Source organism: Sesamum indicum, linkage group LG1, assembly GCF_000512975.1.
Source record: "Sesamum indicum cultivar Zhongzhi No. 13 linkage group LG1, S_indicum_v1.0, whole genome shotgun sequence".
In the NCBI taxonomy this organism is placed as follows: Eukaryota; Viridiplantae; Streptophyta; class Magnoliopsida; order Lamiales; family Pedaliaceae; genus Sesamum; species Sesamum indicum.
The window spans coordinates 10899810-10925282 of record NC_026145.1 but is presented as its reverse complement, the minus strand read 5'-3'; the positions used below and the strand labels follow the sequence as shown (position 1 = coordinate 10925282).

The 25473-nt window shown below is 35.0% G+C and overlaps 3 protein-coding genes across 24 annotated transcripts; 2 read left to right on the top strand and 1 right to left on the bottom strand.

The window, feature by feature from the left end:
* LOC105162506 (Golgi to ER traffic protein 4 homolog) lies at positions 1829 to 14865 on the top strand. 21 transcript variants are annotated; one of them, XM_011080555.2, is made up of 16 exons: positions 1829 to 1982; positions 2111 to 2158; positions 4513 to 4576; positions 4747 to 4772; positions 4920 to 4969; positions 5197 to 5276; positions 5454 to 5532; positions 5924 to 6005; positions 7476 to 7632; positions 10503 to 10593; positions 11441 to 11524; positions 11877 to 11923; positions 13865 to 13993; positions 14152 to 14236; positions 14340 to 14420; positions 14602 to 14865. In XM_011080555.2, exons 5-16 carry the CDS (start codon positions 4922 to 4924, stop codon positions 14617 to 14619), a joined length of 981 nt encoding a protein of 326 aa, XP_011078857.1. In that variant the 5' UTR covers positions 1829 to 1982; positions 2111 to 2158; positions 4513 to 4576; positions 4747 to 4772; positions 4920 to 4921; the 3' UTR covers positions 14620 to 14865. The 21 variants fall into 21 exon arrangements, with proteins under 21 accessions (XP_011078857.1, XP_020551725.1, XP_020551695.1 ...); XM_020696066.1 differs by having other exon boundaries at positions 4915 to 4969; XM_020696036.1 differs by having other exon boundaries at positions 4509 to 4576.
* LOC105162493 (oligopeptide transporter 7-like) lies at positions 15988 to 20524 on the top strand. Of its 2 annotated transcripts, none has more exons than XM_011080526.2 (6): positions 15988 to 16208; positions 16268 to 16859; positions 17509 to 18078; positions 18632 to 18887; positions 19480 to 19662; positions 19745 to 20524. In XM_011080526.2, the coding sequence occupies exons 1-6, from the start codon at positions 16169 to 16171 to the stop codon at positions 20357 to 20359; spliced, it is 2256 nt and encodes a 751-aa protein (XP_011078828.1). In that variant the 5' UTR covers positions 15988 to 16168; the 3' UTR covers positions 20360 to 20524. The 2 variants fall into 2 exon arrangements, with proteins under 2 accessions (XP_011078828.1, XP_011078837.1); XM_011080535.2 differs by having other exon boundaries at positions 15989 to 16208; positions 16289 to 16859.
* LOC105162485 (basic transcription factor 3-like) lies at positions 21875 to 24429 on the bottom strand. The gene is made up of 6 exons (XM_011080515.2): positions 24275 to 24429; positions 23316 to 23383; positions 22987 to 23135; positions 22837 to 22893; positions 22450 to 22488; positions 21875 to 22351 (listed from the first exon to the last, which is right to left on the bottom strand). Exons 2-6 carry the CDS (start codon positions 23381 to 23383, stop codon positions 22161 to 22163), a joined length of 504 nt encoding a protein of 167 aa, XP_011078817.1. The 5' UTR covers positions 24275 to 24429; the 3' UTR covers positions 21875 to 22160.

Below are 25473 nucleotides of genomic sequence, written 5' to 3'. Positions count from 1 at the left end.
TATAATGCAATTTGATTATCACAATGGAAGGGGATAGGAGAAGCGACAGGGATACTAAAGTCATGCAGCAAATAAGTAACCCATTTCAATTCACAAACGATGGTCGTCATACTACGATATTTAGCCTCAGTTGAAGAACATGAGACTATGCAATGCTTCTTGGTTTTCTAGGATATAAGGGTCTTACCAAGGAATAAACAAAAGCCTGAAAGAGAATGCCTGATGTCAAGGCATGATCCCCAATCCGCATCACAAAAAGCATTAAGAGTGAAGTATGTGGAAAAAGGAAAAGATTGGCCTTTATCAGAGGAACCCTTCAAATAACGTACCATGTGGAGGGCAGCATGCCAATAGCAACACAAGGTTTCTGGAGGAATTAACTAAGCTGTTGCACCCTATGAAAAATGTCAGAGCGTGTAAAACCCAAGGTAGAGAAGCTTGCCCACTAAACTGTGAAAAGGTTTTGGATCATCAAGAAACCATCAGAAGAAGAATGCAACTTCACTCTCTGTGGCAAGGGAGTGCCAGTGGATTTTGCTAGTTGTAAACCACAATCAAGGATATCTTGAATGTATTTAGACTGAGTGATGTGCCAAGATCAGAACAAGCTATTTGTAGACCCAAAAAATAGCGAGCTGAACCCAAGTCTTTGATGGAAAAGGCATTGTCCAAGTAAGCTTTAACTTGAGAAATTAAAGTGACAGTAGGAACCATTATAAGGACGTCATCCATGTAGACGAGGAGACCAATGAAATCAGAACCTAGGCCCTTAATAAACAACCAATGGTCATGACTGGATTGATGAAAACCAAACCATTCTAAGCTTAGTGTGAATTCCAAGTTCCACTGGCGCGAGGTTTGCTTAAGGTCGTATGGGGAATGGCGAAGATGACACACATGAGTAGGAGCAATAGCATATCCACCAGGAGCTTGCATGTAATTTCTTTGTCCAAATACCCATAGAGGAAGGCATTATTAATGTCAATTTCATGCAAAGGCCAATGCTTGGCGGTGGCTATGGCCCAGAATAAACGCACTGTGATTGCTTAGCGATAAAGAGAAAAACGTTCAATGTAATTTACGGCTTCTACCTGTGTGTATCCCTTTGCCACCAACCTTACTTTATAACGTTCCAGAGAACCATCATCTTTAAGCTTAACCTTGAAGACCTATTTGCAGCTAATGACTTGTTCAAGGACCTGCAGCTCCTTCATGGCTTCAACCCAATGAGCAATAGTGGAAGCGCCCATAAGTTTTGGGCTCCTACAAAAGAGAAAGTGATGCTACAAAGTCCAAATATGCATGGTTAAATGAAGTGACAACAGGAGAAGAGGATGGGTTGTGACAGAGTGTGTCGAAGTGACATACAAAATCAAATTAATATAATCTCAAAATTCTTCTCCATTTATGTTAAATTAACTACTTAATCAAATTCCTTTAAAAAATTAATTATATGCAACTATATGTACTTAAAAATTAAACTTAATTACTCCTATTTTGTTTAAGCTTATTGTTAATTAAAATTAAAATAATATATTAATTTTTCTCTTGTACGTATATACAATCATTATTATCAATATAACATATATTGTATAAAGTGTTAACTTTAATTTAATTTGAGATCATTATTGCATTACAAAGTGGTATCAGTCAATTTAATATGTGAGGTTGTAAATTAATAATGAATTTTAACATAAAAAAATAAATTATAAATTTTAATAAAATAAAAATATTATTAAAAATTATGCGCGTGTGTCACCACGTTTAGTGTTATTAAGAAAAAGACAAGAATTTGTGTGAATAGATCATTAATCAATTATTCCAAAAATTTATTTCGAGAAAAAAGAAAAACAAGAGAAAGAGGGAGAGAGAAATAAAGAACAATGGAAAAGCCGTATAATTAAGGGAGAAAACGCTGAATCCTAACCTCAACTTTTTCCTCTCGCCGGCGCATTCATCGTCTCTCATTGGCGACGCGACTGGTGAGTCTCCAAATCATTGATCGTCTTTCTTTCGCTCGGTGTCTAAGGATTTGAGTTTTCCCTTTTTCCAGCCGAAAGGATTATAATTTTTCATCCCCACTATTTTCCACAAAACACTCAATTTGCAGGTATTAGACTTCTGACTTGCTGTCTGAATAGATTCAGTGCGATATATGGTACTGATTTTTTTCTTCCTTGTTGTTAGATCTGTTGCTCTATGTTTCCGTGTACCTCTGTTTAGTATGTGCAGTTTCTTGTCCATATTGCGGATTTCTGTTCTTCGGCTTCCAGTTCAGAACCTTGTTAGAAATTACTTAGTGATTCTTTCTTCTTTTACTTGCTGCTGTTTTGGAGCCTCTTAACATAGTGGTGTTCGGCTTCTGCTCATTTTACACAGACAGGCAGCACTGTATATACACACAAGAAGACGCATACGTAGTATGATTTGGCAAGTCAAAAGTAAAATTTTCTGGTCTGTGAAGATGTTCAAGATGCCACTCCCAAGCAAATAATCTGAGTCGGTGAATATAAAAACAGGAAAAGCAGAACCAATGAGAATAGAGAAACCCACAATAGGAAAACAGTGTATCAGGGGAATGGAAATAGAATAATGCGGGACTATGATGCTGTATGAGTACCATGACTATAGGTTTTGAGTATATAAGTTGTTTAAATGTATTTTTTATTCTTTCTTTTTGGACAATTTCAAAGTATTAAATTAGATGAAGGGGACTATGTTAGGTTTCAAGCCTGCTGAAATGCATGTATCATATAGTAGATACACATCAGATTTGTCATACAGTAGATACAACATCATAAACAGAATATCTGTAACTGTAATTATCACAAAACTGGATATTCTTGAGGGTCAGTATTTTGTGGCCAAAGATAATTAAGACCATCCTTATAGTAATACAAAGAAGATTTATTATGTATCGCATGATTGTGCCTGTCGCTGAATTTCTAAAATCTTCTGAAAATTACATATTTATATTGCTTTTGATTTATCATTAAATCAACCATGAGACATTTTTGACTATAAAAAGAGATATTGGTAAGGTGAGAGAGCTGTGAGAAGTTGATAAACTATGTTGTATTCACACTCTTCTGCAGCATAATGACACAGTAGCATATTGGCTAGACCCCCAGCAGCTACTCTTTTGTCCAATTTTCAGAGAATGAATACATTTCTAGAGAGAAGGAAAGAAGAAAGGAAAAAGAAAATATGTGATAGAGTTAACAAATTAGTGAAGTAAAAACATCACAAAATAACTAAAAGAAGAATATGTGAAAGAGTGAACAAATTAGTGAAGTCAGAACATCATGAAATAATATGCATTATTTGTATGGAAGAACTATTGTCTTCCTTTGACTAAGATATGCTTGTTAAAAATGTTTTATTTAAATAGATATAACGTAATTAACTATAAACCAAGCATTAACAGGATATGGCTGCAGTTTTGTTGTTATAAAAAGAATAGCTTTTCATCATTCTCTTTTTCTTGCCAGTTATAAAGTTATTAATTGGTAGCACTAATCAGATTCAACATTGCATTTCATAGTGGTGAGAGGCTCATCAGGATACATTTAAATTGGTATAGATTTTTAGTTGGGGAAGTATTCGTTTGAACTAGAGGATCAAAATTGTTAGACCAACAAACAACTTAGTTGGATTGTTAGACTTATTTGCTGGATTTGTTCCTTTGGTTTGTTGGATGATTTTATGACTTGGCTTGATTATTGTTGGTTATAGAAATGACCTGTTGGATTATGTTTATGACTTGGTTTGTTGTTGTTGGTTATGGAAATAACCTATTGGATAATAGTGTATGGGTGTCTAGTATGATTGGTTTAAAAGTGATATTGTTTGGTTGTATTTTGATGCCATAAGTGAGTAGGTTAATAATCTGGATTTAGAAATTCAAATTAAATAAAATAAACTTAGGAATTTATTAAAGTTGATTTAGAGATGGAAGGTGTTGTCAAAGAGAGACGAAATTACATGGACTACTGTGATAAATCAGAGACAGAATGGAGATTAAATAATGGAAAATGCAACTAAATTTGAGATGGTATTTGACATGGATCAAGAGATGGAAATTATTCTTTTCATTTTTTCGCCCTTTAGTTCTATCTTTCTGTTTTTTTTGCTCAAATTCTAAAATGTAACTCCTGAATTTGCTGAAATAAATTGCAAAGTTGCTGAATATGCTAAAATATTGCTAAATGACTGAAAATGAGTGCTTAATTTGCTAGCTGAATTTACTGAAATAAATGCTTAATTTGCTTAAATAATTGCAGAATATGCTAAAAACATTGCTGGATTCACTGAAATAATATTTATTTTGCCAATGTAATTCTAATTACTGTTTTCTGCAAGTATACTAAACTTATATGTACGTATGTAATTGCACCTCACTTGGAAAGGCATCCGCCCTGGCTCCTGGGGCACCTTTGCGCCATAGTGTGCTGTGTGCTTTAAATATTCCAGATTTCTGATCCCGCAATAAATTTCTTGTATACAAGTTAGCACTTATATTGGCGGTGATGGTGGAGAATTCTTCTTTTTGGGCGAGACACTGATTTCAGAATAGGTGAGACTCGCAGTTCTAACTTGTAATTTTTTTTCTTCATATCCATTTGCATATTTTACTTCCGGCTATTCGAACTTTGTATTTTGGCTAAAAAGTTTATGAGCTTGGAATAAACTCATGGACTTATTTATTATCTTTGATCATCATCTGACACCACTTGTGATGTGCAGGTAACATTTAATTCACTCTTATACAAGTGAGTGGTTCTCACCTCAAGCCTTGTTCAAGTTGACTGAAAATATTTGCATTAAGGACTCAATTATGTAGATTGACCTGCTCTCTAAAGTAACAGATCTGTTTATTTATTTATTTTCTTTTGTTATTTGGTCAAAACCAAGGACAGACATGTTGAGGGAGAGAGTTAGGCGGATTGCACTAGCACCGGCTCAAGAGGTAGGAGTCTCATGGTTTTTCCCCTTGAATCTCTGTATCAATTTAAAACCTTATCTGCTTGTAAATGTTAGTGTATGATGGTTCTACTTTTCTTTTTCCTCATTCTTTTGACGTCTTTCCAATATCTGTGCTGCTATTTTTCATCTAATATGTTCTTTATCTGGACATCTTGTATTTGTTTGATTTGTTTTGGTTTTTGACTTCTGGATTCTTCTCTCCACATGTAGAATATTGAAAAGATTAAGAAAGTTGTAGAGGAAGGCAACTACTATGGTGCTCAGCAGATGTATAAATCATTTGGTGCAAGGTATGGTCCATCTGTTTATCAACAGAAGAAGGGAACTATCAAGGTGCTCAAACGACATACTAGTTTGTGCATATTGGGGGAAAGTCATTATGTCTGCATATTTTAAAGTTCTGCCAACGTTGGCAGTATGTCTTCTTTCTAATGTATGTTAATCTTGTTTGTTCTGATTGGTTGCAGATATATTTCAAGTGATAGGTATTCAGAAGCTTTGGATATTCTTCAGTCAGGTGCTTGCATACAATTAGAGAATGGGCAGGTTAGACATTAGCTCTTGTGACATTTTTATTGCATGTGACTCATGCTATCTAATGAATGACCATATGCAACAACAAAATCACAACTCAATCTTTCTATTATGTTGGATTAGGTGTTTGTGTCCATTCCTTGTAAGAGCCTATTGTATGTGTTATCCAAAATTCTGGTATTTAATGATTTTGGGACATATTTTGTCACTGACAAATGTTGATATGGAAAATCATTCTGATACTGCAGAACTTTTAATTGGGTCATTTTGATTTACTTATATTGGAAATTCAAGCTACATGATATTCGTTGGTGTGGGAGAGTAAAACAGATGAAATAAGTTATGCATCCAATGTTGCTTTTGATTGTAAACACTGATAAAGTTTGTTCGAACTCAATTTCAGGTTACATGTGGGGCTGAGCTTGCTGTCTTGTTCGTGGAAACACTTGTTAAAGGAAAATTTCCTTATGATGACGACACTTTTGGTCAGTTTCTTCTTTCAAGAATAAGTTCTTAGTCTTTCAGCACTGGCACTAGTCCATATGTTGGCATTCCCACAATTAAATTTAATATGTTGCAGCATTTGCAGTTGTAAACAACTATACCCAGATCTTCAGGGGTCAAATAAAGAATTTAGGTGTATTCAAACATGATAGAGCAGCTAATATTTCACTATTAGATTATCTATTGATTCATTTTCTTTTAGGGGAGAAGTTGCCTTATGGTATGTGTGCTATATAGGGTGGGGTGGGGTGGCGTGGGGGTGGGGAAGAGGAGGGGAAAAGTTTGAATGCTTCTCTAGGGGAGGGGTATATACACTCATGTTTGGAATTACAGAGAGGAATGGAGCACTTATATTCCATGCATTTTATTCATTGGTTACACATTGATTATGGTTTTTATGGATTTATTCTATACTAAAGTATTGGCATTATGTGCATATATCCTCTTGTTATGGATCTTCAACGATCTGAGATTTTCTCGAAGTCCCTTATATTATTTTTCTGGTGTCAATTTGAGGATGACTGGAAATAATATCATAGTTAAATTGTGAGGAATTAGATGAAATCAAATCATAATTGTAAGATTGAGTAACTCTATTATGATACGATTGGAGTGTCTTCCTCCATTAGATTTTACTTGTATATCTATTGACCTATGTAGATTGGTGATCAATGTAATGTAACATTTTCTGTTATAGAATATAGAGCAGCAGTAACAGCACCAGTGCTAGGGACAATGAACCCCATAAACTTGCAACACTCTCCAAATTTGGCATCAAAAGTTCAATCTTAGCCCATATTATTTGCAATACAAGTTAAAGAAAAGAGAGATGGAAGTTCTGCAGATACTTTTAAAATTTCAAGGGAAGGGAAGTCATATTTCATCACCCCAAAATATATTGTTTGAGATTGGTTTTCTATCCCCAAATCTCATTATTTAATGTCTCCCATCAATGAATGGTTTCAGTTTTAGAACTAGGGCGGAGAAGTTATAACCAAGATTTTGAAAGGAAAGGAAGGACCGCCACCTCACAAGAACCGTATTTAAGCTGCCCACCTTCATAGAGATTGAAGGCAACATCAGCAGTAGTGTGCCACTAAACAATTAATAAGAAAGTACCTGATTAATAACAATTATTTCTCAAATGCTGCCCATTGCCTATATCCCGCAGCTCCACCAACTCCAGCTACGGAAAGTTCCATGTATACTGAATTTGAGTTGAACTGGATATTCACTATTTGATTAAATTTCATTTTTTCAGTAATCTTTCTTTGGCATGGGTCGACAACTTATTTTCCTTGCATCAATTCTTAGTGCTTGTTCATTAACCTGTGAACAAGTACAAGGGAAGTATTTGAGTTTGATCAGATGCTGTCATAATATTCATTATCCATGCTGACATAACTTAGTAATTTGGTTTTATTGACATAAATTTTGAGTGTCTGTTGCAGATCGTATCAGGAAAATATACAAGAAGTTTCCTCGGATATCTGTGCCGCAACATTTGGACCTAGCTGATGATGATGATATGCAGCAACTTTCTGAAGCTCTAGCAGCTGCAAAAACACGTGCTGAAGGTTGCTCATCATTTTTGAAGGCTGCTATCAAGTGAGATATTTGCTTCATTCTCTCTGTTTTCAGTCACTCCTACTGTGATTTTTTCAGGCAATAAGGACAAGTTTGAAGACTAATTAAGAGAAACTTAGTTTAATATTGAAATATGATGCTAAAACCTGCACAATGATAATGTCGACAGATGATGAAATGTCTGGCCACTTTTTGATGATTGAGTTTGCATTTGGTAGCTATTTTTTTTGTCTCGTGGTACCTTTGTGATTGGTAAAGCTGTAAAGGTAGAGAATATATTTGGAGGAATGAAAATCAATAATTATAGTAAAGAATTCATCAAATCTGATGGTAATAATCCCGGTAATTTTAACTTTTGTATTTATCCTAATTTCTCTTGAATTCCATCCATTCCTCAAACTTATCAGATTTTTGGCTCATATAGAATTCTGTTAAAAAGATGAGGCAACAGAAGGAAAGAGGAGAGGCTAGACAAGAAATGGTGTGAGTAAACTCCAGCCCTTTGACCTTGCCGACCCAGTCACAGTTGACATGTATGGTGGTGGTTTAGATGGGAATCTGATTATTTGATTTTTGTACATGATGAATTAACAACGATTAGAGGGGAAATGATGTAGAAGAATAAGATTTGTTTGGGAAAAAGACAGCCATGGTGGGGATAGTGGAATACAGATGGGTGTTTGAATAGGGAAGGGGTCTGTCAGGGGGGGATGCAAGCTATGTGAAGGTTGACTTTGTAGATTGTGGCAGGAATCGGAGGAGGGTGGAGGAAACACCGGGGGAGGAGCGGAAGAAGAATGTAGTCACAGGGTACGGTTGAAGGGGTGGATTTTGAAGGGGAATTGACTGGGAATCTTGGATAGGAGGTGGGCATCATAGCAGGTTTGGGGTTTGGTCTCGTGATGCAGCATGACGTTAGGTGCGGGACTTGGTGGTGAATGGTGGAGGAAGAACAAAGAATGAAAAGGGAGGCAATGGGCTGGTGACTTTTTATTGGATGTGAAGGATTTTAGGAGTTGAATGATAGGAGGTGAGAGCACCAGAAAGCTAGTGTTTAAATCGTGAGCACTTGAATTTACAAAATCATACACGAGAAAGAAGAGATTGGTGTCAAAACCCTATTGACAATCCATAAAAGTGCAACCGCGAAAGTGTTACTTAATTTACTGTCAAGGAGGGGATTGGTTTTGAACCATATTTTCTATCACAAAGATACAGGCTTAGCTAGCTCTTCATATTGTGGATAATGACTAACAAGTCATATAAGTGATGTATTTAGTTTTCCTTAATTATGCTGCTGTAAATGGTTTTTGTTTAAGTCATATAAGTTATGTATTTAATTTTCCTTAATTATGCTGCTGTAAGTGGTTTTTGTTTATTCTACCAAACTAGTCCTCTTATGTTGAGCCAAAATGTGCTGCTGCTGGTCTGATCTATGCATCTTAATTTTTGATTTATTTGTATGAGAGTTCAGTTTACTTGCTCAGTTAACTTTGGAAGTACCATGTTTGGTTGAATATGTAACTGGTTATGTTAATTACAGGCTAAAGAATATAATTGTAAACAGTAAATGGGACTTAAAAGACTTCTGGGTGCATGATTGTAAACAGTAAATGAGACTTAAAAGACTTCTGGGTGCTTGTGACAAACGTGAAATCAGCTGATCATGGTATTGTTGATTTCACCATATTGGAAACAATCCACTAGGGGTGATCATTCTGTAAAACTGTACTGAACCAAAAGTCTAGGTTCAGTTCGGTAAATTATCCGGAGGGAACACAAGATTCCAGAAAAATTATGAAATTATAGACTTCTCAACCAGACCCCTTGTGGAAGTGCAAATTTGATCCAGCATGTTGGTAAAATATGAAATGTCACTGTGCACCATCAACATTTGACTAAGAAAGGACAAAAAAACAATGTCCCTTCTCAAGTTCATATCGTGATGATTATCGAATGTGAGAAAGCTTTCTTAGACATGGTTAATTTCGTGGCTGTGGTTTCATCTATATTCATGCATAAGCTGATCATGTAGAAATACACTACAACTGTATCAGAAAAGATGAATATAAGCTGATCACATAAGCTTACTAATGTGATCATATTAATCTGGAATCTCTTTCCCCTACTTTCCATTCAGAAGTCTGGTAATGGATGGCCGAGGGCCAATGGCAAGTTGACTTCGGTTGGATTATTTCGAAAGGCTTAAGTATCTTATAAGGGTGACAACAAATGGTCTAAATACTCAAATTTCTTTCATTTGGCAAGCTGCCAGAAAAAGATGTGCTCATGATCATTCTTTCAGTATTCTGTCAATTTCTGTTCCCAGCAGCAGATCAATTCATTAATTATAATTGCACATTAATATCTATAGCTGGAAAGATAAGGATTCCTAAGCCCATTAAGTTCTTCTTTGAGAACTTCTCATGTTGAACCAGATTTGTGATTTATGATAGATCACTGAATCAAGGGTTGCATCGACTAAATTTTGTTGGATGGAAGGTGTTTATTCTAGTGCCATGTAGGGAACACTCTAGAGCTAGTTTTCTACTGGCAAAAGGGAAGGCATAAATGAAAAAGAACGTGAGCGGTTTAGGAGATGAAGTATATGCTTGAATTCCTGATGACCAGGAAAAGAGTGCAGGTGTTTGATAAGGGGTAGAATTGAAGCAGGATTGAAGGTTGACAAGGTAATTTATTGTGAGTAATACTTATTAAAATTCCATCCTGTGAATGCACTTGTGTCCTACTATGAAATTATGGTTTTATGGAACTTCATTGTAGTTTGCAATATGCTAGAAATGAAAGATTTGGTGCCTAACATTTGTGATGTTATGCTTATTGTTACTTAGCCTGAAATGCACTAACAAATTTGTTTCTCTTCTCTACAGGTGGTCTATTGAATTTGGAGCACACAGGAATGGATCTCCTGAAATTCATGACATGCTAGCTGATTACTTATCCTCAGAGTCTCCTGAATTGGTATGTCTTATTATAATGTTCATGCTATTTAGAGAAACTATGGCATATCTCTAGGAGATCATACTTTCTATCATCTTTAAAATCATCTTTCTTTCTTGTTATTGTAGTGGATCTTCCAACAAAGAGAGTCTGTAATGATAAAGTATATGCTTCGCCTTTCTTTTGCTAGAAGGATGGCTCGGAAACATTAAAGTGTTCCACGTCCTTTTTTGAAAAGATTCGACTCGGAATTATTGGAAGAATTTCTTATGTTGGAAGAAGACTTTCATTTTTTAACCTTCCCAAAAGCTTCCCCACTCAGTTTAAACTAATCTGTTTTTATTATTAGTATTTTTTTGGGCCTGTACTTCTAATTTTTGTCTTTGCCTAGCCATTGTTTTCTTCAAAAGCTTTCTACTTAACCTATTTGTCCCATTCTGCTCCCTCAACGATTTCTTCTATCAATGGGAGATAAAGTACATTTTGGTCTAAAAGTTTGGCTGCAACAATACAAAAGGTTGGATTTACTATCTGTTGCAAGTAGGTAGTTGATTTTCTCAACCAGACTTTTATCCATGTGCTAATCAGATCATTTTAGGAATTCCATGAAATACAGTATTCTATTTCCCCCTTTTCAAGCCCCCTCCGCCCCTCTTTGTAATGATTATCAATCTAAGTACAAGATTTCACCGCTAGAGATGTGATATTATCTCTTGTATTTTATATTGTCATACTTTTTTGTCACTGTATTTGTGTGTCCATTACAAATATATTGGCATTAAAATCCACCATTCCGGAGCCTATGGTTCATTTTGTATTTATTGCTAAGATTCTTCACTGTGCTGTAAGTTCTTATCTACTATTACAGGATATGGCCAAAGTGTCATATCATTTTGTTCGGGGGAAGAATCCGAAGAAGTTTGCTTCATCTCTAGTCAATTTCATGGGCAAGGTCCATCCTCCTACTTCTCAATTTAAACATAGTTCCTGAATTGTGAACTTCATGTAACTGATTGACGTATCTACTGTTTTCATATTATAGTGGAAAAATAGTTTTTCATGTTTTGGCCTACTTCTATAAATTATTGCTTGCAAGAAGGTGCCTCTTTGGAATATACTAAGCACATTATCTTTTGAAATATGAAAATAGTTATATGAGAATAAGCGTTTGGGATGCTTCTGTTGGAAGATGTGTGATCATCTACAGTGCCATGATGTCTCCAAATTGTGTTTCGTATTAACTCTTGTGACTGGTTTCTGTGTCATTTCTGATATTGATCTATTTTACAACTTTACACATGCAGTGTTATCCAGGTGAAGATGATCTTGCCGTTGCACGTGCAGTCTTGATGTAAGTACTTTGGAGCCAGAATAGAAAAAATAATTGCTATTATGAGTTCTCCTGGTCCAAATTTCTTTTTATTGGCAAAACTGATCAATACATTTTTGCCATATAGTTTCAGTTCATAGCCAACCATTTCCCTAGCTGCATGCTCCTTGATTGGCCTCAAGTACCTTATAGGCTCAGTTTCCAGTTGCTGGTAAATATGTGGAATAGGTACTTATATGTGCGAAGAGTCCTTTGGTTATGCCACATCAAGAGTTCGATGGCACATAGATCTAAATGTATGTGCTCTTATGTGTCATGTGTTTTATAAGTTTGCCTCTAGTCTGTAATCAATTAGCTTAAAATAAAATTTATTGACCTTGATTAAAAAATTTTGGTTAATGCGTTTCGGTGTTCTGACAATTTAAGATTAAGTTGCCGCTAATCTAGAGAATGAATATGTAACTTTACATGCTTGTTAATGGGTTGAGAATGCATTTATTGATAAATATGAGACGCAATTTGTTAAATTCTAGATATTGATTCTTGTGTCAACTTTAGTACATACAAAAAGCTTACTAATGAAGCAAGTTTGACACAGTTGTTTTTGTTTTGTTTCAGAACGCATGTATAGTTGTTTTATGCTAAGAGACGAGTTATATAAATGCTACAATCATGCCATTTAGACTATGTCGGAGTAGAATTTAATTTTACATCTTTATGATTGGCATTCGATTTTTACATTTGAATTCAATACTTATCCATACATGCAATTGGAGTTAAGGGATGACACACAATTGCATATAATAAATCTTGTTTGTAATTTCATTATGTGGCCACCATTATACTATGAGTAATTTGTTTTCTGCTTTTATTTAGTAGACCAAGTATAAGAGGGCTGGAAGCTCCCGCTATGTTTATAGGGTCTGAGGGGCAAATATCTGCAAAGCTTAGAGTCTTAGACATCTTTATAAAACTAAAAAAAATGGAAGTAACCTTAAATTACCTTGTAATTTTGTTCCTTGGTTTTTTTGCACTTGTTATCTATTTGTTTAAGTTGAATTTCATTATCTATTTCGTACTCGTTATCTATTCGTACTCATTATCTATTTGTTCCTTCTCCTGACCTGTCACATTGCTATGTAAAATTTACTTCCAAATGTTGTAAACTATCCTTCTAATTACATATATTCCCGATATTCCTGAAAGCACTCATTTAAATGTTGTCTTAGGATATTACTGCATCTATTTGCTCTCATTTGCTTATAGAAACTCCTGATAGTTCCACTGACTATAGCGTAGGGTGGGGGGTACATGCACAAAGGTGGCCTGGTGCAAAACTAGGGTTTTAGAAAATCAGGAGAATTAGGGTCTGAGGAATAGAGAAGAGGAAAAAAAAAGAGAAAAGAAAAGAAAAGAAAAAGGAATATAAATTTAAAGAAAGTGACAGAAAAATGTAGGGTTTTCCAAACCTTCTAACTTTTTTTTTTTCAGAAGAAAGTATGGAAAAAGTAAAAGAAAAATAGAAAAGAAAGCAAAAAAGGATGAGAAAATCCCTCACTAGTTGTTTTATATATTTCTTTTATGGTATAATGATTAATGCAATTTCTAATATTTGTATTTAATTGTTTGTGTAATATTGATGTTAAAGATTTTAATGTATGAGAATATAATTTATTTATGCATATATCGCCGTACTTCAAAGGGCACCTTTGTGCCGTGATGTGTTCGTGCTCCTTTAACAAATATGGGTTGTAGGAACCTGACCTTATGTTTCTCATGTCATTTTTATGTTCTTGCGGTAAATATCGACTCAAGATTGTTACTGTAGCTATTTGCTCTCACTTGCTTATAGAACTAAATCAATTCTTCATTGTTTTGTAACCTCCTAGAGATTTATTCTTCACCAGAAGATTTGTGATTATGCCTCTTTGCTTAAATTAAACATGCTTTTCTCCCATCTAGGTATCTAGCTCTAGGTAATCTGAGAGATGCCAATGTCCTTATGGATGAGATGAAGAAGCAAGTGCAAGTTCGAGAGGTTGATTTTCCTCGATCAGAATTAATGCAGCTTATCAATTATCTTCTAAAGACGTCAGTTCCCTTGATTTCTTTCTCGTATTTTCTTGAGTACAGATTATAATTTTAATGTACTCATAATATATGCAACAAAAGATTCGACTGGAATTTTCCAGATTTTCAATGGTGCCTAGAAACCATAGCTGTGTTTATCGTTTCCACATGTAATGCAGGTTGGAGAGAGATGCTTTGCCTCTTTTCAACATGTTGAGACAGCGTTACAAGTCAAGTATAGACAGAGAACCTATTTTTAATGAAGTATGCAATTCTCAATTCTTCCCCCTCTCACCTATCTTTCTATTTACCCTGTGAATCACTTGATTGGTAATTACATGTTTGTGTTGATGGCCTCATGCATTAGTTGCTTGATGAGGTGGCGGAGAAGTTTTATGGAGTACAACGTAGAAATGCCATGCCAGGAATGTTTGGTGATATCTTTAAGGTAATATTGGCTAATATGCTTTCTTGTGGCGTGGAGAAAACATGAATGGCAATTTTGCACATCATGAGCTAATATTGTTGCCATAGTTTTTCCTGTTTTGCCAAATGATTTATTCTTAATTCAAATTCTCCTTTACAAGTTCTGATTTTGTGTGTGATACTTTTGATTTGCTATTTTGCAGATGATATCAGGAGAATAGGTGCCTTGAGATTGAACTGGTATGGTATGAATTTGTGGATCAAGTTTTGTCCTATGAACTGTTGAAATTTGAAGATGGACTGAAAATTTAACTATGGCATTTGTTCTTACTGTTTTCCTATTTTACAATTAGACTTTTACAGTTTAATATTTAGTCATAAAATAACGACCACATACGGAACTATATTTCCGGATTCAAATTTTAATAAGTCTATAGTATTAAATATCAATCTGGATTATTATCTTTTCTCCTGTGTTTTTACTCTTGTACTAATGTTTTATTCTAAAATGTAAGAAATTTAAGTTGACTTCTTGTTCGGCCAAACCTGATGCGAAATACAATTCCTACTATCATCATAACCACGCAACCTAATTCATTAAATTTTCCAAATTACTCATTAATTTTTCCAAACATAAGATAAAGGATATGAAATTAAAATGTAAGTGGTACTCGCAATTGGGATGTTAAATGGTAAAGATTTAGATGGAAGCAATTTACAATAATTATTAGTAGAATGGCAACGATTTAGCAACATTTTATCTCGTTTTGAAATACAGTTTTAAGATAAGTAAATTAGACATATTTAGATGAGTTTGTATAAATATTGTGAAATTTTTAGAAATACTTTTATGAATTTATACTAACAATGAATTTAAAATGTATGGTTTTATTAACACATTGAAGTTGGTGATGCCATAAAATTTTAAGATTACACATAGGACGATAATAAATATTAATGAATGTATATGTAATTTTAGAAACTATGATGTGTTGTCTGCATGAATTAAACTTTTAAGGAAGGTTGTGCGAGCAAAAATGTAAAAAACAACCAAAATAAAAAGTCCAAACATCTCAAAATAATAAAAAAAATCATGAAAAATATAGAATAAGAAAATTACTTGAGGACAGCAACTAAATTTTAACAGAAAGATCAAATCTTCAATTACATTGTAATTGAGCCATTTTGAGTGTCTCTCAGAATTATTCCACAATTTTGTTTACTCGAAAGAGGTCTCTAAACTATGCGATATTTTTTTACAATTCAAAAAAATAAAAAATAAAGAGTTTGAGAATTTGATCAAAATTATATAATTATCTTCAAATATGGTTATGCTATACATCTATATTATATATTAAGGATTCAGACCTTAAAATAACTAGTTTTGATAGATAAAAATGTGCCCTTACTTATATTTCATTAACAAATAAACTATTGTTTTATTAATTTAATTATGTCAATAATTTTCTATTGTTAATTAAATAAATAAATAAATATTGAATTATTATATATTTAGATGAAGTGTGCTTCTACTAGTAATATATTTGTATTTTCTTGAAATTCCATATATAACGAGGCCGAATGCATCGCGCCGAAAACTCCATCCACGTACATGCTCTATGGTCTCAAAAGCAAGATTCTTGACGAATGTAAGAACCACATGTAATTGGTCGTCCGATCTTTATGATGAACCTTTTCTTTCCTTGATTAGAGGAATCTCTTCTTCAATCACTGTTGGATTATCCGAATCTCAATAACCCTTAAGCAGAAATGATTCAAAGTGAAGAAGAAATCTCAGCTCCACTCATCAGTAAGTCAGCGATCACTTCAATTTTAGCTCAAACTCATTTTGGTTACTTCTCAATCAAGAGAAACTCAAACCATGTGCAGTTCACCAGCCGCAGGCGTCCGCCGCCTCCACTTCGGAAGAAGAAGAAAACTCTCCGGTGGAGCAAGTGGCACTGACGGTGCCTCCGACCGACGACCCCACGCTGCCGGTTGTCACCTTCCGGATGTGGACTTTGGGGGCGGCGGCCTGCGTTATGCTCTCCTTCCTCAACCAGTTCTTCTGGTACCGCCGCGAGCCGCTCTCGATTACTGCCATCTCCGCCCAGATCGCTGTGGTGCCCCTAGGCCACCTCATGGCGGCGGCGCTGCCGCGGCGGGTGTTCTTCGAGGGGCAAAAGTGGGAGTTCAGCTTCAACCCCGGGAAGTTCAATGTGAAGGAGCACGTCCTGATCACGATCTTTGCCAACGCCGGGGCTGCGAATCCTTACTCGATCCACATTGTTAGTGCGGTAAAGATATTTTACGGGCAGAAGTTGACTTTCTGGGTGGCACTGGGAGTGGTTTTGACGACGCAGGTATTGGGATTCGGATGGGCCGGGCTTTTCCGGAGGTACTTGGTGGAGCCCGCATCTATGTGGTGGCCCCAAAATCTGGTTCAGGTGTCTCTCTTCAGGTAACCCCCAACTCCCTCTCTATATTTTTAGCTCCACTTGAGTTAATATGCTAACTTTATTCAGAAATTTAGCCAGAGATTACTGTAGAAACTGCTCTAAAATTTTCAGAAAAAGATACGGAAAGAGGATGAGAATGTCAATGTCAAATATTACATGTATGTAACATCTGATGGTTAATTAGTTGTGCCATGATTTATTACCTTTTAACCATGGTAATTAACCATGACCAAAACTCATATTTCTTCCATTGAGTTGTTCTTATATATATTTTGAAGCTTTTGACAAATGAGTTTCCGGGGAAGTTTGAAGTATGTATTAGGGAATGTCACGAGTGTCTGGTATTGGATTTGTATAGGTTCTAAAATTATTGAAAATGGGTGCAGATATGTTCAATATTGTTTCTTAGAGGGACATAAGTACTTTATATATGCCTTGAAAGTGGTTGAAGAAATGTTAAAACTGAATTAAAATATATCTGATGTATTCTTTTAAGAAGACAAACGTTGGTGTTGACGTCAAATTATGCCTTAATAACCAGCTAACGAAACTTCAAACAAAGAATTATATTTTAATATAATGTATGCTAAACGAGGTTATTCTTGCATAATGCTGTGTCAAGTTTCTAACCATTCGAGATTTAAAATGCAGGGCACTTCATGAGAAAGAAGTAAGAGACAGAGGTGCATTGACACGAAACCAGTTTTTTCTCATTGCCTTCCTTTGCAGCTTTGCTTACTATGTATTTCCAGGATACCTCTTCCCGAAGCTTACTTCAGTTTCCTGGCTTTGCTGGATATTTTCTTCTTCTGTCCTATTCCAACAGCTCGGTTCTGGGCTTCACGGTTTAGGAATCGGTGCTATTGGGCTTGATTGGTCCAGCATATCCTCATACCTTGGAAGCCCATTAGCCAGCCCGTGGTTTGCTACTGCTAACATTGCTGTCGGATATTTTATTTGCATGTATGCAGTTACACCTATTATGTACTGGCTCAATGTCTATAACGCAAAGACCTTTCCAATATTTTCCGATGGCCTCTATACATCAGAAGGGCAAAAGTATAACATCTCAGCCATTGTAGATCCAAACTTCCACATTGACCTACAGTCATATGAGCGTGAAGGCCGTCTCTACCTCAGCACCTTCTTCGCAATGACTTATGCTTTCAGTTTTGCGTGTCTCACAGCCACCATTGCACATGTCCTCCTTTTCCATGGCAGGTAAGTTAATATGAATATCTTAGGTGGTAAAATCATGTTTTCAATGATGTTATAACATCATATTCTACTATGATATTTGCTCTTGAGAATGTCATTGTATGTTAGAAACTCCACTAGACTGTGTTGAAAAACTTTTATGCTGATTGAGTTTTTCCTCTCACTTATTACCGTAGCATCACTTAGCAATCGTCTATATATCATTTTCTAGCCGGTCGTTAGCCTTGACTAGTCATTATTGATCTGTGGTTAAGGTAAAATATAAAACTCAAACCACTTAGTTTAGCTTTTGTGTCTCGGTGAACATGAAAATTGTGCTATAGTTTAACTTAGCTCGCTGCTAGAAGAATGAAATGCACAATAAAAGCATTAAAATAGGCCTCAGTTTATATTCTCTGCGATACTTTCTGAAGTACTTGAAGTGGGTAGTCTTCTCTGTACGGCTACTTCTTTTAATCTCTCTTAGGTTAGCGGGCACAAGTGAATTTAGCCTTCAAGATTATTTTGTATAAAGTATTCTGTTGGGGTGCCGAAGTGACAGCTTTCTGTGACTTAGAGATCTGTGGCTGCTGAGCAAGTCAGCCTTCAAGGAGAAGAAGATGGACATACACACCAAGCTTATGCAAAATTACAAGCAAGTCCCTGAATGGTGGTTTATGTGCATTCTTCTGATAAACATTGCAGGCACCCTACTCATCTGTCAAATTTACTATAATCAACTTCAGTTGCCGTGGTGGGGTGTCTTATTAGCGTGCGTTCTTGCCTTCTGTTTCACCCTTCCCGTTGGAGTTATCACTGCCACAACAAACCAAGTGAGATGCTATGTTTTTAGCTAATTTTAAAGTTGTTTACTAAACCCATTACTTATTGTATTCAGTTGATGCATTTACGTCATGCATTATTGGCTAACCATAAAGCAGTTTGCAGTGACATCCTTTTGTTTCTATGTTTGGATGACGGTATCATTGATTTGCTTCTACATTAGAGTTGAGTTATAACAGAATTAAGGGGAGTTTGCAATAGTTTAATTGTTAATCAGCCTTTTTGTTAAAAGCAAGCTGAAAAGAGTGGTCTTGATTTACAGCTTATGCATTGGAAGTTCTTAACCTAAGCTAGCATATAGGTAAATTTGTACATATTAAGTATTTACCACAAACACTCCAATTTCAACTTTTTTCCACTTTTTACTCCTGTTTTCAGTCATTCTCAACTTTTACTGCAGAAACTTACAACTTTCTTTAAAACTTATTCCCTTCACAAAAACAGAAGTTTTTGCAAAGACCCCCTTTGTTGTAGTTAAGTTGTAGGATAACTACATTTTCTTATCTAAGTTTTTATAGTTAGTCAATTAGCATCCAAGTTATCTGTTATTCTGTTGCTGTTGACTAAGTTATCTATTATCAGACACCAGGACTGAACGTGATCACTGAGTACATGATCGGGTACCTGTATCCAGGATATCCAGTTGCTAACATGTGCTTTAAGGTGTATGGCTATATCAGTATGAAACAAGCGCTAATATTTCTCCAAGACCTCAAACTCGGACATTATATGAAAATACCCCCTAGAGCAATGTTCATGGCCCAGGTTAGCTTTTATTTCCTACCCCAAACATATAAATGGAGAGGTCATGTTAATTATTAATTTGACTGATATTAGTGTTCATCAGGTAGTCGGCACTCTTATATCATCACTGGTACATCTAGGAACAGCATGGTGGCTCATGGACACCGTTCCAAACATTTGTGACAGAACGGCGCTTCCTCCTGGCAGCCCATGGACATGCCCAGGTGACCATGTGTTTTATGATGCCTCCGTCATTTGGGGTTTGATCGGGCCGGAGAGGATATTTGGTGATCTCGGCTACTATTCTGCTATTAATTGGTCTTTTCTAGTTGGGGCCATAGCTCCCCTTTTGGTTTGGCTTGCACACAAGGCCTTTCCGAACCAGCAATGGATTAGACTCATCTCCGTCCCTGTGCTGTTAGTGTCAATAATAAATATGCCTCCAGCTACTTCAGTCAACTACAACAGTTGGATTATCATTGGCTTCTTGTCTGGCTATGTTGCATACAGATACTATCGCGACTGGTGGAGCAAACACAATTATGTCTTGTCGGGGGCTCTTGATGCTGGATTGGCGTTCATGGGGGTATTTCTCTATTTGTGCTTAGGTATGAAGCACATTAGCCTTGACTGGTGGGGAAGTGATACGGATGGATGCCCGTTGGCTTCTTGCCCAACTGCTAAAGGAATTGTTGTGAAAGGATGCCCCATTTTTTGATTGGTGTGAGTACAGTTGTTGTTTTCTGGACTTTTCCTACTGTATTAGTCGATGTGGGTAAATAATTTTACATTGTTTTACAAATGTTTACAAAATGTGCTATAGAAAACGGCGAAATCTCAAGAATGGAAGACGTATTGGTATAAAAGCATTGCAATTTTGACATTTCTCTTATTTGGTTTGTTCTCTTGTGAATGAAAATGGTGAAAGGGTTGTGGGATTGTACTGTCATTTCATTGTGCGTATTGTGAACTTGGACGTGTTGGCTTATTTTTAACACGGTTGGGAATTAAATTAGCCAACTGTTTTGAGATTTTATACAATTATAAATACCTTTTAATTCTAAATATCCCATCAAATGAAAATAATTATGTAATTCATACCTTTTAATTCTAAATATCCCATCAAATGAAAATAATTATGTAATTCATACTTTTAATTCTAAATATCCCATCAAATGAAAATAATTATGTAATTTATAAATGATGAAAGTGAACTTTACCATTTGATTTTTGTTTATAGAAAGAATATTTTAAAAAATGTAAAAGAATCCATAAAAATGTTTTAAGAAATTATAAAAGAACATATGAAATTATAATTCATAAAATAAAAAAGTATATTTGTCGGTTCATCTCGAAATTAGATGAAAATCTAACGTTATGAACTCATTATATGACATTAAAATAAAAAAAATATTTATGATTTTTTAAACAACAAATAGATAGACAATTTTATATCAAGAGTGAGAATGTAATTGTGATTGAACTTTTTTTTTTTTTTGAATAATTAAGGTGTCTAAAATGTTTGAGATCACAGTTAGTATTGGCAAAATACTGGATAACCACTGTGCGTATTTGTCGGTGCTTCTTTTTACTTAGTTTCTTTCTCTTGAACAGCTCTGTGTGTTACTGTTTTTACTTTTTTAGAAGAAAGAGGTTATCATTACCAAAAAACGTCTGCGATTACAAGAGAAGCAACAACAGGAGGGGTCACATTATATGAAAACATCAAACATTAGCTAATTAACTCCAGTAGCGTCACGACAACAATTGGATAATAATATTGGAACATTTTACAAGCAGGATTGTTGTGGAAAATCGAGTGCCAAACTTGATCCACCTATTGCAGATAATCTATTCTCACTTCACAGTAGTCTTCCTCTTTCATATATGAAATAATTATATATTGCTTCCTTCGTTTCATCTGTATTTCCAGTTAATTACTAAGGCGTTTTCTGCATAATCAACACAAGTATAGTCGCATTGCACAAAGCTCTGCGTGACTAAATATTAATCGTGTAACATATATGTTATTAGATTAGGATATTAGATTATCGAACTGCCATTGAACACCAGCTTTTTCATAAAATAATTTAACTGCAGTAACGTAAGAGATGTTAAGAAGGTGAAGTTTTATCCCATTCTGTGATCATCAATGCAGAAATTCTGGTGGACATCATAGTGCAGAGGTAGACAACATACCATGCAAAAAACAATGAAGAGCAACACACCTAAAGATGATAAAAACTTTAAACCATGGCCAGCAGCTCTACACTCATCAGATTAGTACAGACTACAATGAATCAACAGATTAAGACATTTAGCTCCGAAGAGTTGCCCCTGATCACTAGATTCATATGTGGCAGATACTATGAAAGCATTAAGATACTCATTGCTAATTGAAACATCCAAGTACCAGCTTTCTGTTGTGGATCATAGGCCATAGAGACATCAAAGTAAGAAAATAGATCCCAAAAAACATAGAAAATATAGGCAATGGCACAAAATCGTAAATAAAACCCTTAAGACGTGTGGGTGTTGCCCTCCTCAGCAGCAGCTTCGAATGTCTCGCCGGGGACAAGGTCTGGCACCTCATCATCATCAGCATTCTCTGGTGCAACAGTAGAACCAGCAGCTGCACCGGCGCCAGCAGCTGGGGCCTGCTTCTGGAACTGTTCTGCTAATTTCTTCAAATTCTCCAAGTTATCTGGACCTGTGAGTTTCTCACGATAAACCTCGTATGAGTCAACAGTTCGGTAATAAATCAAAAGGAAAATAGGTACCACAACTCAAAGAGAAAAATGCACATACCCAGTTGGTGAATAATTTGAGGAAGAATGTCTTGCAACTCTGAAAATGCAGACAGGATAATGGAAGACGTCAAGCAAACAAGTGACTCACCATTGTTACCAGAAAGAGAAAATAAACAAGGATAAAAATTATTGGATAATTAGCCAAAAATATAAAAGAAACACACATATGATGCCCACTTTATTAATGTTCACTGAATACTGTCCACCTTTTATCTTGACAAAAACAAATGCTCTGTACTACCAATATTGAAAAAATAATCGCAGGTACCATGAGCAATAGAATCTATTAAGCTAAAATAACGCAGAAGTAACACTATTATACGTTATAATAGTCAACAGCATCAGTGGTTTGGAGAAGATTTGGAGTAGAGAAAAGAAAACATACTCTTTGTTTGAGGAGAACCACTAACAACCCAAGTGTTGGCAGCAATTGACGCTTGAACTAATAACAAAGAAAAGCAAAAGCTAAGAATAACAAATAGTTGGGGAAAAAGACCACCGAACTTAATTGAAATTCTGTTGACATGGTTGATACCTTTAGGGTTAATAAACTGGATAACTACATCCTCCTTGAATATATTGACCTCCTCAATTGCAGGTATGGCATTAACTCCTATTCTCTTCAAGGTGCTTTGAAGTCTTTTGTCATCCGTTGTGGTGGTCTTGTGAACGGCCTTCTTCTTTCTGCAAATATTTCAATACACGTAAGAAAGAAACATAAAAAACATCATACGTTAAAAGTTAATTAAAGCATGTCAAAATTTCATAAACTACTCTGAGCAATATCTTACGTTTCATCAGGAAAACTAGAGAGCGATATTTACTCAATGTGAAAAATATGCCAAGTACTACCAACAGACAAACCTTCTCACTGTACCCTTCCCGCCGGTGCGGACTGAACCGGCCATCTTCATTAGCTTTTCCACATTCATCTGTCATAGAAGTTAAAGGAGTTAGAATATAACACCTCATAAATATTTGATGCTTTTGTACATGTTCCTGGAGATGTTCCTATCATTTTATATGGGTATTAGACAAGGAAGACAGCAGTGACTGAGAAGATAGATGAAGCAAAATAACTTTGCTCTTCTTCAATATCAATTATACATGATACAATAATGTCACAGAAACCATGGACAGATTTAGCTAAAGCTTTCTATGAGATACTTCTTAGCAATGGCGAATTATATGTGAAACGACTAAATGAAGGAAAAGATAGGCATCTAAAAGAAAGCCCAGGCCATGAAGTTCATAGTGTCAACTGCAAAAGAAAACAAGTGCTTCTCTACTTCTTTCTGTAATGTAAGCCGAGAAAAGCATAAGCAGAAGAACAATTTCACCAAATCAAGAAAAGTACAGCAACATTTGCTGCTGAGCAAATAATTTGGGTCATGGAAAATATTGCTTCATACTCATTTCCAAATTAATGACAACAGAACCCAAACAAACATACTACACAAGAAGGGTTTCGAGCAAAATATTGTAGTAAAAAATCAGAAAAATCTAATTTTTCAACAGTTAATTCCCAACTAAGAAAAAGCACAAAAGAATAAAAAAAAATTCGAAACCTAACCCCCAGCGCCTTCTACTTCTGCCATACAGAACTTATGCCACAATAAATGAAACATTCACACGAATTCAAACATAACCCAGCATCAAGCAGGATCCAATACCCAACTCCATATTTCCACTGTCACCGACACACACTTGTATGCAAAACGTCCTTAAAAATCTAAAAAAGATAAATTAAAAAACCGGAATGCACAAAGCGCATGCAGGCATCTACATAGAAAAGAGCAAGGCGATGAGGGTACTCGAACTACCTCTGCGTGTTCTGTACTCCGGAGGCAAATCAAGAGAGAAGAGTTGCACTGCAGAGGAGAGGAGTGGATAACGAATGAAACCCTAGTGTGAGATTCTTCTAATGTACCCTAGATTGAGGGATAAATTTGACATTTCACATTGGTCCCCGTAGTCCCTCTTTGCATTTTGCCCGGAAAGTCTATACATTAGCTCATCATGACGGAATGAAAACATAAATGAAATTATAAATACACTATACTCTATCATTCATGTTTCCAAAATTAAAAAAGAAATTTAATTATAATTTACTATCTGACTTTTTTTTTACATGATTCCTAATCCTAAATAAAATTAAATTATTTTCATTGTTAGTAGATACATTTTTAGAGAAATTCATTATTTATGATTTAGGAAAAATTATCACCTCTTCTAAAATTTGATATAATTATGAATACTCTTTGTTATTTAAAAAATTTACCTCTCTCAAATAGAATATAATTATGTAGTTCGTATATGGTAAATTGAATATTATAATTTTACTCTTGTTGAATTTTTTTTTAAAAAAAAAGATATTTTAAATAATATAAAAAAATCAAAATGAGTAAAATAAATAATCCATAGAGAATATTAATCCATAAATTTTTTTTAGAAAATTCTAGAAAATATACGAAATTCTTAATTTATAAAGCAAAAGGGTATTTTGGCAATTTATCTAAAAATTGGATGAAAATATAAGGAAAACTAACATAATGGGCACGTTGTGTGACGTCCGTAGAATTTTACACATAATTGAGAGAGCAATTGGTAACTATTAAGAAAATTTAAATTTTATGATAATAAATTATAGGTTGCAATTGAAATATATTAAAAATTTGAACGGAGTAAATTTGAGCTTATTATGATGTTTGTGGGCAAATTATATTAATTAAAAAAATAGATAGAATGTAATGAGTATTTTGAGAAAAGTCTAATTAAATAAATAAAATTAATAATAATAAATATAATAAAATAAATAAGTAAATAATAATAATATTATATATATATATATATATTTAGAAAGAGAGAGAGAGAGAGAGTTGAGAAATGTGGTAAGTTGGCCTTACTCCCCACCGCCTCACACCCCACTTTAGTATCTAAATATATATGTTTTGTACTTGTAAATTACATAATTTACACACATATTTACATATTTTCAAACATTGTGCGAAACGAAACAGGT

Excerpts from the sequence above, each read along its gene's own strand:
- LOC105162506 (XM_011080596.2), top strand. The coding sequence starts at position 4,922 with ATGTTGAGGGAGAGAGTTAGGCGGATTGCACTAGCACCGGCTCAAGAG. Across the intron at positions 11,924-13,864 it reads GTTGCACGTGCAGTCTTGAT|GTATCTAGCTCTAGGTAATC; the intron begins GTAAGTACTTTG and ends TCTCCCATCTAG. Across the intron at positions 14,237-14,339 it reads GAGAACCTATTTTTAATGAA|TTGCTTGATGAGGTGGCGGA; the intron begins GTATGCAATTCT and ends CTCATGCATTAG.
- LOC105162493 (XM_011080526.2), top strand. The coding sequence starts at position 16,169 with ATGATTCAAAGTGAAGAAGAAATCTCAGCTCCACTCATCA. Across the intron at positions 16,209-16,267 it reads AATCTCAGCTCCACTCATCA|AGAAACTCAAACCATGTGCA; the intron begins GTAAGTCAGCGA and ends TTCTCAATCAAG. Across the intron at positions 18,888-19,479 it reads TCACTGCCACAACAAACCAA|ACACCAGGACTGAACGTGAT; the intron begins GTGAGATGCTAT and ends ATCTATTATCAG.
- LOC105162485 (XM_011080515.2), bottom strand. The coding sequence starts at position 23,383 with ATGAATGTGGAAAAGCTAATGAAGATGGCCGGTTCAGTCCGCACCGGC. Across the intron at positions 22,894-22,986 it reads CCAGTTTATTAACCCTAAAG|TTCAAGCGTCAATTGCTGCC; the intron begins GTATCAACCATG and ends CTTTGTTATTAG. Across the intron at positions 22,489-22,836 it reads TGGTTCTCCTCAAACAAAGA|AGTTGCAAGACATTCTTCCT; the intron begins GTATGTTTTCTT and ends CTGCATTTTCAG.